The sequence below is a fragment of the Daktulosphaira vitifoliae genome, unplaced genomic scaffold (genome assembly GCF_025091365.1).
Source record: "Daktulosphaira vitifoliae isolate Bord-2020 unplaced genomic scaffold, ASM2509136v1 Scaffold_1, whole genome shotgun sequence".
Taxonomy (NCBI): Eukaryota; Metazoa; Arthropoda; class Insecta; order Hemiptera; family Phylloxeridae; genus Daktulosphaira; species Daktulosphaira vitifoliae.
Window position 1 is genome coordinate 39,292,770 of NW_026099572.1, and position 14,408 is coordinate 39,307,177.

The 14,408-nt window shown below is 27.1% G+C and overlaps 1 protein-coding gene across 2 annotated transcripts in view; it reads left to right on the forward strand.

Annotated features, from left to right (window-relative positions):
* Nucleotides 1-13,545, forward strand: part of LOC126895393 (lachesin-like) — a 96,361-nt gene extending 82,816 nt beyond the window's left edge. Inside the window, exons 4-6 of one of the 2 annotated variants that reach the window (XM_050667214.1) lie at nucleotides 5,761-5,971; nucleotides 7,470-7,775; nucleotides 12,468-13,545. In XM_050667214.1, coding sequence (XP_050523171.1) covers nucleotides 5,761-5,971; nucleotides 7,470-7,775; nucleotides 12,468-12,574 — 624 coding nt within the window. In that variant the 3' untranslated portion in view covers nucleotides 12,575-13,545. Of the gene's footprint in view, nucleotides 1-5,760; nucleotides 5,975-7,469; nucleotides 7,776-12,467 lie in introns of both variants that reach the window. The other variant, XM_050667213.1, reaches the window with a different exon arrangement.
* The last annotated feature ends 863 nt before the right edge of the window (nucleotides 13,546-14,408 follow it).

The window sequence follows — 14,408 nt, forward strand, 5'->3', positions numbered from 1 at the left end:
CTACAAAACTTATTAAATTTAAATATTCATAAGCTTTAAAATGCTACAAATTTTTTCTCAAAATCTACCCTACAAATGGCTATCTTAAGTATTATTTTTACATTTTTCAAAATGACAAATTTTAAACAAGTAATAAAAACACTACCTCAAAATCAAATGATTATTTGGAGTTTAAATTAGCATAAATATCTTATCATTACAGGCGCAATAAATTTATCAATATTTGATATCGTAGGGTAAAGACATCAAAATTTAATTTTTTAAATCCTACAAAGTGGATAAGCTCTTTTGTAACAAGTCGGAAGGAGTAATGAGATTTTTTAATGACTAGATAAAAAATAAATAGATGCACGCTTGACCTCCAGTTTTTATATTAAAGAATGAATAACTTCTAAAATACTGATTTAAACTTTCCTTTTGTATCAACAACCATAACTTCATTCTACATTCTCTGATATCTTTTTACATTGTTTTTATATCTTTGTGAAATCTTTCGTCATTTTTTTCACTTTGATTCCCTAAATTAAATTTAAAAAATTTAAATGGCAAAGTAAATAATATAATTTCTTCCTCTTTTTAATTAGGTAGCATTAAGACCAAAACACTGCCTTATGAAATACTGTTATTTGTGTATCTCAATTTACTATATTTACTTGATAGTCTTTAAAAAACTTCCGGTTCCTTAGTAGTCAAAGTGAATTTCAAGTTTTCCATAATTCTTTCAAGAATAAAAACTTTAACTTTAATTTTTTGAAATAGTAATCCAAACTTTTGGTATGATAGACAAAACATTTTTCTTATCCGATTTATTATTCTTCTATTAGAGCATCTTAAGCTTAGTAATTTGAGATCAATTTGCTAATATCTCATTGTTAATAATAGTGATACAATGAAAGATTATTCTTTACAGAATTCTATTAGTTATAGAATTATTTTTCTATAGATTATCAAGGAAGAATAAATTCTCAAAAAAATATAACTAATATTTTCTTTGAGAATTTTTCATTATACATGAAAATTATTTAGAGTACTGAATAGGTAATTATTGAAAATTTATCATAGAAAATTAATCATCTTTTACTTAATCGATAGCCACATGTTATCAAAAATATCAAATATTTTCTAAAAATCATTTAAGTAAAAAATTATATATATATAGCTGCTTAATGTTTTTGCATTTTTATGGATTCTTAATATTTTTGCAATTTTATGGTTTCTTAATTTTTTGTATTACAAAATATAATTACACCACTAAAAAAATACTTAAGTGTAAATGCAAACCGAGACATATTCAAAAAAAAAAGAAATCTATATAATTACCATAAACTTAGCAAAATTTGATTGCTATTTAAATATTTGGTTACTTCTCAATATAACTCTGAAGGTTTTGTCTACTCGGAAGTATAAAACTGAATAGTTGCTTTACTTTTATTCGAATTAGACTATGCTACTAACTTCAATTGATTAAATTATCTGAAACTAATTAGGTAAATTTGAAAGGTTCGGTTTTTACTTGTTGACCTTTTTACAATAATGTAAAATATAATAGAAATAAGAAAATAAATATTTTGGTCATTTGAGAGTATTCTCAAAAAAGATTATTAAGGTAATTTTACATCGCCAGTTAAGAATAACAGAAATTTTCGTTTTTCTATTTTGTCACATAAATTAATTTTTATTGTCTAAGGTATTATATAAAATACGAAAATCTTTAATAATTCATGCCTATAAATAGTCGCACACTCTTCAATTCAACGCAAGTTTACTAAATTACATTGCCAGTCATCGGTTTGGAAAATTTTCATTGATAAATACCATAAAAAATTATTTATGGCCTATTGTAACAAATTACTGCTGCATATTGTATTTAAAAAAACCAAATCAATGATGATCTAAAAGTGATTTACAATTTTAAATATATGTCAAATATAATTTTTTATTTTCATTTTAGTAACCGATTACGAAACCAAATATCAAATTTATAACATAAAATAATTTTAAAATTTTAACTTTAAATTTATAAAATCAGACGATTTTAAATAAAAGTATTGACACATTGTGTTTTTTTCGAATTTCCAGTCGAAGGAATCATTTTTATTTAATGGTTTTTATACATTATAATAATAATTGATATGTTAATTATTTCTATGCTAAAAAAAATAAATTTTAGCCGAGACATTTTAGTAATAATAATAATAATCTTAAATAACTAATGAAAAAAGTATTGACACAGTCAATGAAAAAAATGCAATTACTTTTTAAAATACGAAAATTAATGTTTTGTATCACTTTTAATATTTTGTATGCCCTCCCTTAGCTTCAATTACTGCTTCTAGTCTTCGAGGCATTGAATGTACAAGATTTTGAGTTATTTCTCTGGTAATTTCCTGCCATTTTTCGCGGATTACTCTTTTGAATTCTATTTTGGACGAGCATTTAATTTTACGGATTTCTTTACCTAAAATACTCCAAAGATGTTCGATGGGGTTAAGATCTGGTGACTGAGGAGGATGTTTCAGTTGCCGTGGTGCATTATACAGCAACCAATGTTTAGTTTTTTTGGCTGAATGCTTCGGATCGTTATCCTGCTGAAAAATAAAGTTATCTTTCAGCTTTAATTTGGTGGCACTATCCATCAAGTTGCATCGCAAAATATCTATATATACGTCGGCATTCATAATACCTTCAATGAAATGGAGATTTCCAACTCCAGCGCTGGACATGCAACCCCAAACTAAAACACTACCGCCACCATGTTTAACTGTAGATTCAATATTTTGACTTAAATAGGCCGTGTTTGATTTTCTCCATACATATTGACGTCCATCTCCACCAAACACATTAAATTTACTTTCATCAGTAAATATGACCTTATCCCAAAATTCTAAAGGCTTATTTATATGTTCTCTAGCAAATTCCAGTCGCTTTAAGCGATTTTTTTCAGTAATCAAAGGTTTTTTTCTTTTTGTTCTTCCATAAAACTCAAATTCATGCAAGACATTTCTTAAAGTTTGGACATGGAATGTCTTTTTGGTTGATTGAGCAATATTTTCGGCCAACTCTGGAGCACTTATTGTAGGATTTTTTCGAATTTCGTTCGCAATTTCACGTTTTTCTCTTTCAGAAAATATTTTAGGACGTCCCGTTCGCTGTTTATTATTAATATGACCAGTTTCTTCATAACGTTTTATTATCCAACGTACTGTAGAAAAGTTTATTTTTACTAAATTTCCAATTTCTCGGTAGCTCCATCCTTGAGATCTTAAAAAAATAATACGATCTCGCAAAATAACGGAGATTTCTGATTTTTTAGTAGACATTTCGATAACGACGCTTTTTGTCGAATGCCTGTAAATTAATTGACTGAGAGACATCAAAGTAGTCGTAGAACAGAAAAACCCAGCTATAAATAGACCATGGACATGTAGAGACCCGTTTGAATTACGATTTAACCGGTGTGTCAATAATTTATTGATTAGTTATTTAAGATTATTATTATTATTACTAAAATGTCTCGGCTAAAATTTTTTTTTTTAGCATAGAAATAATTAACATATCAATTATTATTATAATGTATAACAACCATTAAATAAAAATGATTCCTTCGACTGGAAATTCGAAAAATACACAATGTGTCAATACTTTTTTTACCCACTGTATATTCCGAGCCTGCGTATTTTTGTTAATTTGATTATTAAATAATTATAATAATATAATTTAATTAAGGTTAATAGTCTGTCCATCATCGATCAATTAATTACCAAAGAATGTCTATATTATTTAATATGGAGCTGTATTTATATTCTTTGTTAATAATTGACACTCTTTTGCCTTTCATATTTAATGGGTTTCATACTAATTGGTTGTTTGTTACAACTTCTAAACATTTTTTCGGTGTGGATGTCTTCTAGTAATATTACTTTATAATACTTGTATGATTTTTTCCTAACCTTTACTAGATGACTTCCACGGCACGTGTGTTCATTATTGTTTGTTGTTTTCAAAAAAGTGATATTGATTAAATGAAAAAAGTTATGACATTCATGTTATATAGTTACACTAACCAAACCTATTAAAAAAAAAGTAGTGATTGCCGCGACACTATTCTCGTAGTCCTCGACAATGATTAGTTTTTTTTTTTTGTATGTATTAGCTTTTAAACAATAGTGTAAAATATATGCATATTAATTCAGTTAGTTAATCGTTTCGACATGTTAATTAGTTCAGAAATACTCTACTTATCCCAACTCCAAGATAATTAATAGTTACAAAAAAATATATATTATTTTATAAATGTATGCTGTAAAATACTATAAAAATAAAAAAATCTAAATGCATTTATAAGATTTAAAAATCAAATTATAATGTTGGTTTCACACGAACAACTATATGCACAGAAAGTTTTACCTGATATCAAGTGCTATAACACTTGTACATGAATTTTTCATTACATTACGTTTTTTTTTAATTTTTACTTTTTACTAAAAATGTTTAATTTTTTCAAACGGTCATAGATTTTTATTATATTATTTCTGATGTTATCAGACCACATATATATACATAGGTACTTTCTCAAAATTAAAGGACTACAATTTTCTAAATACTATTGTTTAGTGTTTCGTCATACACGTGTTGCATAGGACGGCCAGTAAAGAAGTAAGAAAAAAATTGAATTATAGAATCAAGGTTTAAAATTTTTTGGGGTAGTGTCTTATTGCCATAGTATAAATAGTCACGAGATTCAAATATTTTATTAGTCCATTGAATTTTCTTTACAGGCAATATGGTTTTGAAGAATGAGGATTTTGATTGAAAACATTGGTTAGCTGAAATGAGTAGTTTTTTGAGAAAAAGTGAATTGTGAAGATATAAGAGAAGAATTTGTTTATAAAAAAATTTTTTTCATACGTGAATTGCTGATTATCATTAATATCATCGCCCATATATTACGATACTTCTGTAAATTAATATTTAAAAATGTTATTTTATTTTATATAATAAACTCGGTATTGTGATGTATGTATTTTTCTAAATCTCGCATACCGTTCCATAGTTAGAAAACACTCTGCACAAATAATATGTATTAATAATGATAAATTTTTTATGATAAAACATAAAAAAAATCACCACAAGTATAACTTCTTCAAACTTAAAAAAATTATTTATATAAAAAGGTTCAAGCCTGAGAAAAATTCATAGGATTATCAGTTGAAAAAAAAAGTTTTTTTGTGTCAATATTAAACTCGTTTATCAAAAAAGGACAGGGTATTATGAAATAAATATTTCAAATAGATGTATTATCGTATATTTCTTAATGATAAAAGACTTAATATTTGAAAAAGTCATAGTGATTTATTTGTAATAAACGGTTTTACAAAAAAGTTTAAACTCCATCTATTCGTAAGAAATAATGAGTTAACATTATACAATGGTCAATCACTTTTTATCTTAAGCTGATGACTTTCATTTTTAAAAACTAACATTAATTTATACACCAATATATTATGATTAAAATTTGACTTGATATATTTATCAAGTTTAGTAGAAAGTTCGAGAAGTTAAGGGAATATTTTTTTGGACTTGCAAAGGTTATGAGTTTTTGAAATTTTAGTAAAATAACTTGATTTTAAAAGTAGAAAAATTAATTTTCTTTCACAAAAACTTAACCTATGAAGTCCATATATCAATAATTTTTCTAATTACTCTATGTTAGGGTTCACTTTTGATGATAATGCTTTTATTATTTTTGTTAACACTTAGGTATCCTGGATGCGTAAACGAGATTTACATATATTGACTTCAAACATACACACATACACAGGAGACAACCGTTTTAGTGTTATACATCCAGAAAATAGTGAACAGTGGGACTTGAAAGTTGAATTTGTCCAAAGAAGAGATGCTGGTATTTATGAATGTCAGGTGAATACTGAACCTAAGATAAATTTGGCCGTGCAGCTAAACGTCGAAGGTAGTACGTATGAATTATAAACTTATATACGCTTAGCTGTAAGTAATACAAATTAGTTGAATGAATTTTAAATAAATATCTGTTGCTCTTTTCCAAAAGTTGATATTTTTAATTTAGTAATTTGTAAGAAATTAAAACTAAAATTAAAATATTGATAGTATCATCTTATGGAAATCGTCATTTTTGAAATACATAAAATTTCGTTATAAAATTGATTTTTAATTAATTGACAAAGAGTAGAAAACACCTTCTCGATAAGAACTATAGAAATCTCAAAAAACAGTTTTTGTGACTCATCAACTTTTGGATAAAAATACTTTAAGTAATAATTATTATTTTACTTATTTCATTAGAATTAAATGGAACCTAATTGTATTTTAGTGAACAATATTATTTTAAATTAAAATGTTCATCACATCAATTTATACATAGTAAGACAAGAAACGTTATGAATAACGGTATAGTTATAATGTTTAGAACAAAAATGTTTATCAAAACGTAATTAAAACACCAAAATTATGCGATAACATTAAACGTTAAATATCATTTAACATTATAACTGTTTAACAAATCTAATATATATATATAATCAAAAGTTATAACAATATAATATAAAATGTATTTATTTAAAATACATTCCTTAAAAACAATTTCATATTTTAATTTAGAATTTTCTAAAATATAAGAGTAATCAAATGCTACTAGCTACAATTGAACTTACTAGTATGAAAAGTGGGTAAATTTTTAGAAGAAATGTTTTCACGTCGAAAAGAATAAAGGGCATAAGTATATTTATGTTATGTACATGTATACAGTACTTTAGTGAAAGAAAACTTCCAGAATTCTTATTTCACACTGCAACTCAACTGAAAAATACGATAACATTTGAAATATTCAAATGTTAGTCCTTGTCAAAAAAATAATAGTACAGGTAGAAAACGAAAAAATATAAAATCCAAAAGAATTTTTTCTATAATTTACATGTTGTTTCTTCATTGTTAAATATATTAAATTTAACTTAATACAGGATTATCCGTTAAAATATTTAAAACTAACTTACACAAAAATTTAAATGTATTATTAGAAGTTGAAAATTGGGATTCTCCAATTATTTTATTAAGAAAATGATAGATCAGTAAAAACATTTAAAGAAGTACTTTGGAAGTTATTAACAATTTTATAACTTGACAGGAGGAGGAATGCGACCGAAATTATCTAATGATGTAAATAGTCTTCCTCGGTTTATATTTTAAAATAATTTTAGAATAGCTGCTTTTTTATTTCTGCCAATAGTCAAAAAATCGAAAAAAATGTTAATATAAGTCAACATACAAAATTCTTAAAGTTGCGTTTTACTTAAAATTTGTTTATCAAATTTGTCGTATTATTAATATAAATATTAGTGTGAATATCTTCTGATACATAAATATTTTTTTGAAATTTATACGATTGTATTATATTACAGTAAATATTAATGTCGTGACATATTTCATTACAGCTGCTCAAGCTAATATTCACGGTCCTACAGAAGTTTACGTCAAAAAAGGAAGTACAATCAGTTTAACATGTTCTGTAAATGTGCATTCTAATCCACCTAGTTCAGTAGTGTGGCTACAAGGAACAAAAATAGTTGATTTTGATTCACCAAGAGGTAGAGGTGGCATTAGTTTAGAAACAGAAAAAACAGAATCTGGAACAACTAGCCGTTTACTAGTCACAAAGGCTGGTTTGGCTGATACTGGGAATTATACATGCCAGCCTAGCAATGCAAATACTGCAACTGTATATGTTCATGTTCTTAACGGTATGTAAATAATAAAATATAACAAAATTAACATACTATTTCCAACTATTGTTGTTCTGAAATTTTAATTTTATAGGAAAGATTTATTTGTTTATATATTACATAAGTATTATTGGGGATGCAATGTACTCTGTATTACTCCGGGGCTCAAAATATTTAGGTTTTTTACGGTTTCACATTTTTACTCGTTTAATAAACTTTTATGTGAACTAAAAAATCATTTTAACTTCAATGCTAAGCTAAGAATATTATTAACTATACTACGATGTATTAAATATAATTGTATGTGTGTCATCTTACATACTCAATTTTAGATTGATATGTCAATTAATGAATCAGAATAATTTATATAATATCTATTTAGACACATTACCCTTACAAATTGAAAAATTGTTTTACTTTTGAATAATTATTTGCGAGAAAAGCAAAGGAAATTTTTTCAATGAACCTCAATTATCGCTTTGTACTTTATTCAACCATATAAAATGAATATTCGGTACTAGAAAAGAACGCTACAGTATTTTTTTTAATAATTAATTTTCAAAAAAATAATCCAAGAAAAACTTATAAAACTATTTTTTTGTTAAATTTAATTAATAAATAAAATAAGTAAACAAAATATTTCTTAATGTATTTTTATGGGTAATTATTAAAGTTAAATAGAAACTTTTATTTATTTCTAATAAACTAAATAATATCAAATTTTGAACCAATATTACAGTAGTGATTACCACAAAAATTACATATTGGTATGCAGGTATAGACTTTTTTAAAAACAGATTCCTTTTTTTTTTGGTATGAATATTAGTCTGCGTTTATTTTAATAGAGATTTTATTTGTAATAATAGATAAAATTAATATATAAACAATACAAAAAATAAGGCTTTACCCTAAACCTTAAATATACAAAAACTAAGATATAGCCAACTGTAGGGCAGACGTCTCTTGCCTCGTCCCATGAATCATGCAGGTTAAGCGCGTTTAAATTATTTCAATTAACATAATGAAAACGATTGAAATGTTTTCGTAAAAAATAAACCAGTTACAATAAAAAGACAATTATATTGAATTTCCTTTCTAACACCGTAGCAACGCGCGAAGGGTAAGATTATAAAATGGAAAATAACTAGTGTATAACAACTTTTTAACCAATACTTTTAAGGTTGTTAACATTTTTATACAAAGGGAATATGGGTGAGAAATATATTATGATAAAATTATATGTAGTATTATGTTAGGGTTAACACTGTTATACTGTATAACCTAAAAATAAAATAGATAATATATTTTCGTTATTAGTGAAAAAAATGTGAATTGCAAGGTAACCGCGTGTGTTAAATTCTTCATATTCTGTTATATCCAAAGATATAATTGTTCTTATTTCCTCGCCTAAATCCCAACTACTTGAGGTCGGCCACCCTTATCCTAAATTCCGACTTGAAACAATCTCTCACATCATCTAGGCACACATTAGCTGTCCTCATATCGTATACAATAACATCCCTCAATCTCTTTTTTAGTCTTCCTCTACCTCTTCTACAGCTTCCGATTCCTCTCTCCTCATAACATGACCAAACCATCTAAATCTATTTTCTCTCATCTTATCCACGATTGACGCTACGCCTATACTCCTTTTTATATGTTCATTCCTTATTCTATCTTCTTAATCACTCTCTCGTCCATCTAAGCATTCTCATCTCTTCTACATTCATTCTCTGCTTTACTTTCTTATCAACGACCCAACACTCTGAACCATATATCATAGATGGCCTCACTACAGTCTTGTAGAATTTACCTTTCAGCCTCATTGGAATTCTTTTATCGCATAAGATGCCAGACGCTTCTCTCCGCTTCAACCACCCACATTTAATCCTTTGTCTTACATCCTCGTCATACCACCGCTCTTTTGCACAATTGATGTTGAATACTTAAAACTTTCCACTTCTCCTATCAAGTCCTCGCTTATTTTCACTCATCTCCTCATTTCATCTACCTCATATTTTACTTTGTGAAACTCGTACTCTAAATACTTTATCTTACTTCAACTTATTCTTAAACCCTTTTCTCCAAGAGCTGATCTCCATACCTCTAGCCTTTGATTAATTTCTTCCCTATTATATCCTATTAACAATATATCGTCAGTAAACAACATGCACCACGGCACCTCAACTTATTATTCTCTAGTAATTTCATCGTATTACTATAAAAAATAAGTAAGGGCTTAAAGCAGAACTTAGGTGCACTCCTACTCTTACCCAAAAACCTTCTGTTACTCCTCCTACGCTTTTTATCGTGGTAAAAATACCATCATATATATCCTCTATTATAATGATGTACCTTCTCGGGACTCCTTTCCTCATTAGTGCCCACTATAATATTTCTCTTGCTACTTTATCATACGCATTTTTTCCAAATTTATAAATGCCATTCACAGTTTTTTCTTCTTTTCCCTAAACTTTTCTATTAGTCGCTTTACAAAAAATACTGGTTTTTAAATACCGATGTCTTATTTCTTATTCTCTTATCTATTATATATTTCCAAATGTTCATACTATGCCTCTATAATTTCCACACTCTTGTAGGCTCCTTTATCTTTAAATATCGGTGCACCTTTTAATAAGAGTTTATTTAAAAGATTCTTCAACCACCATATGCCAACATTGCCTAATATTTTCCATACTTCTACGGACAATTCATCTGGTCCTACTGCTTTATTCTTTTTCTTTGATACAACAGCCTCCCATACCTCTTTCTCACTAATTAAATCTACCAATTCTTCGTTCCACGAGGTATCTTTTAATGTCTCTTTTGGATACTCCTCATTCAGTAATTTTTCAAAATACTCTTTCCACCTATTTTCACATCATCATCACTCGATAGTACTATATTATCAGCACTTTTTATACACCTTATATAATGATAATCTTTAGACTTTTTTTCGCCTTCCTTTGTTCTTAGCCTATCATACAACTGATCATACATTTTAAACCTCGCCTTACTTATTGCACATTTGGTTTCTTTGCACAAGCGTTTATACTCCATCCAATCTTCTCTCCTTAAGCTCTTCTGCCATACTTTGAATTGCTTTTTTTTACGTTCTATGATTTTTCATCCCACCACGAGGTTATCTTGTTTACTGGCATTTTAGTTTTACTTTCACGAACCATCTTCTTTGCAGTATTCTTTACACAACTAGCAAATCTATTATACACATTATTTATGTCTCCCTCAAAATTCCACGCTTCCCTTTCATTTACCGTCTTTAAAACCTCCTTTTCATTATCTCCTTTCAATTTACACCACCTGATCCTCGATTTTTCTCCTGTGTTCTTTCTGTTTTTGTATATTCTCTTCTCACTACACCACTACTCCATTACCATTAGTCTATGTTGTGTAGTTACACTCTCGCCTGGCATAACTTTACAATCTTTCACTCGCTTAACGCTCTCTCTCTTCCACATAAAATAATCAATCTGTGACCTATTACTCCCACTTTAATAAGTTATATAATGTTGTTCTCTTTTTCTAAAATAAGTATTAACCACAGCAAGATCATACGATACTGCGAAATCCAGGATTGTTTCTCTAGCTTCATTCTTCCCACTAAAACCATGCCCTCCGTGCATTATTTCATATCTTCTCCTCTCATTGCCTACATATCCATTCATATAACCTATTACCACATACTCATTACCAGGTACTCCTTGAATAACCTCATCGATCTTTCTCCAAAACACTTCCATGTCTATTTCATCACATCCTACTTATTACATTCAACACTATACATACAACATAATTCTGTACTTTTCTTAGCTACTTCTACTACTTTACTTTTCATCTTGTCATCCGTTATTATCCCTACACCATTTTTTATACGAAACTTATCTGAGTATATTATTTTATAACCCTCACCCATATCCCTTGATTTCTCTCCCTTCCACTTAGTTCCCTGCATACAACCAATGTTTATTTTTCTCCTCTTTTACTAATTTTCTACTTCTACCAGTAAATGTTCCAACATTCCAAGTACCTATGCTTACTTTGTATCTATCATTCTTCCTTATACACGAGTATAGTCTAGAATTAATTTGTGATGTCCTTACATCATTGACACTACAAGCGTTGGTATGTTGAGCGTACACATGACTGGTGAAGCAGCTACCACACAAGTTGTCCGACTGGTATCAAACACTTTATTCCTTAGTCTTTCTCCGTTTTTCACTGCTTTATTTCCTCTCACCTGTTGTCCCCGCATACATCCGAGATGGGACAATCCGCCTAAGTATTGATCAGGACTCCTCATATTTTTTGATAAATATTTTACGCCGGCTGTCGACCTGACGCAACCTCATTAGTCGTCTCTTACGACTGGTAGAGGGACCGTGGAAGTATTCTTATCCCCTATCCACAGGGAAAAATCATGATAAATAAAATAATAACAAAAATAAAGTTAATATATTTTTTTTTGTGTTTCCTTAAGTTTCGTGTTTTTCTCATATCTTATGAGACAAACAAGAAAATATTAGATTAAATAATAAAGTTAATTAGCCTATTTATAAATGTAATAACTAAGAAAATGAATGGTTCAAATATTGTTATTACTACTAATCAATGATAACAATTTTTGGACCATTAATGCATCTCAACAAAACCAACAAGGTTACTTTCAATTATTTCTTAATAATTTTACAGGTGAACATCCTGCGGCTATGCAACATGGAGAACATGGAGCTGGTTCAAAATTAGCTTCATGGTCTTGGACTTTAACAATGGCTGTATTTGCATTGTCATATAGATGATGCTAAATAATATTCCTATCCATTACTTCTGCTAATTTAAGTTGTCAATCAAATTAATGTCAACCGAGTGATCCTTTGATTATAAGTTGTTGCAAATCTTAAAATATCGAAATAATATAATTTCTTTTTTTAAATTCAATAATTTTTATTGGCTATGTACTCATTAACTATTTAAACTATTTAAACCATAAAAATTGTTTTTTAGCTTCGATACGTAGCTACAAATTTATTGGTCTTACTATGTCGTGATATATTTTGCATCTGTTGATAACAGAACAGATTTTACTCAATAGTACACTAAAAGATCACAAACTGTACTTAGTTGAAGCTATCCCTGTCATAATTTAAAAAAAGCCAATTTAATCCTCATAATGAAGAGAAATGTCCTAAAAAATTAACTGTAGTTACCTTTTTTTTCTTTTAAATACTTGATAATGTTTGAAAAACTTGACTTCTTTAAACGTAAATTAAATTAATATTTATACAAAGTACATAAGATTAAAAAAGAAAATTACTCAAAAACATAATTTCTAGGGAAAATAAACCATTAAAAATAAAAATCGTTTTTTATATAATCATATCCAGATTATTTATGATAACATTATCATAGCAATAATTTCAGTCTTTGCTGGTGTTTATTATCCGAGATCCTGACTATACTGGAAGAATTTTTAATTAATGCACACACAAAACTTTAAATTTTAGACTTATTTTGTAAAATTGAGTAAGGTTTTATATATAACCACTTTAAATCGTTATCATCATAATTGACACAATGTAATCATTTAAACTATCAAATCGTCAATTATATTATAAGATCAACTTTTTCTCAATTAGTAAATTCATTTAAATAAAGTTTTTTTTTAATGTTTCTGAATATATTTGAATACAAATTTAAATTAATTAATACAATTATTAAGAGATCAGAAAAAACATGTTTTAAGTAAAAAATTGAATAATGCAAGAAAGAAAATATTATAATTAAAAAATAAGTAAAAATTGTAAAACACAATATTACAATAATGAATAATGTTAAAAAAATTGTATTTTATCGTTAGTTTTAACTTTAAATAAATCGTATTTATATATGTATATATATATAAAACTTTCTCAAAATTACTTAAAAAGTTAAAAATATAAATATCCTATTGTTAATTATTGAAAATAATAGAAGACTTCATGATTAAAAAGTGGCGAAATTTTCAAGTCTTAAGTATAAATGCATAAATTTCAGGGATATTTTTACAAAATACTGGTATATGACAATTTCAAAATTTTGACAGTTTATAAATCAATTTTTATCTAAAACATTTTGTATTCATATACTATAAAACTCATATGTAAAATCTCAACAAATTTAAAATGATCGCTCGATCACTATAGAGTATTTGATATGATTTGATTCATCCTAAATAAGGTAATTATTATTTACTCACTAAAAATAATCAATTATTATTCATATACCAATTTTTAATCGAACCCGATAATGATTTGGTTAAAAAAAACTTTTATTTGTATAAAACCAATGTAAACAATTGATTGTTATTGATTATAATTAATTAATTATTATTAGTCAAATATTCGATTATTATTGAATTATTTATTTAATGTATCGATTAATTTGAAATAAAATAATGAATCATGATTTAAGCAACTTATTTTAAGTAAATATTGTCTTATAATTTCTTTTAAAATAGATATGCCTGAAATGGTTAATTTAATAATAACTCAGACTTGAATCACATATTTTTTATTAGCATCAATGTTAACTCATAAACAAGGCAGCACAGTACAAATTATCCTAAGTATCCTTAATATTTTTACTTGCTTTAAA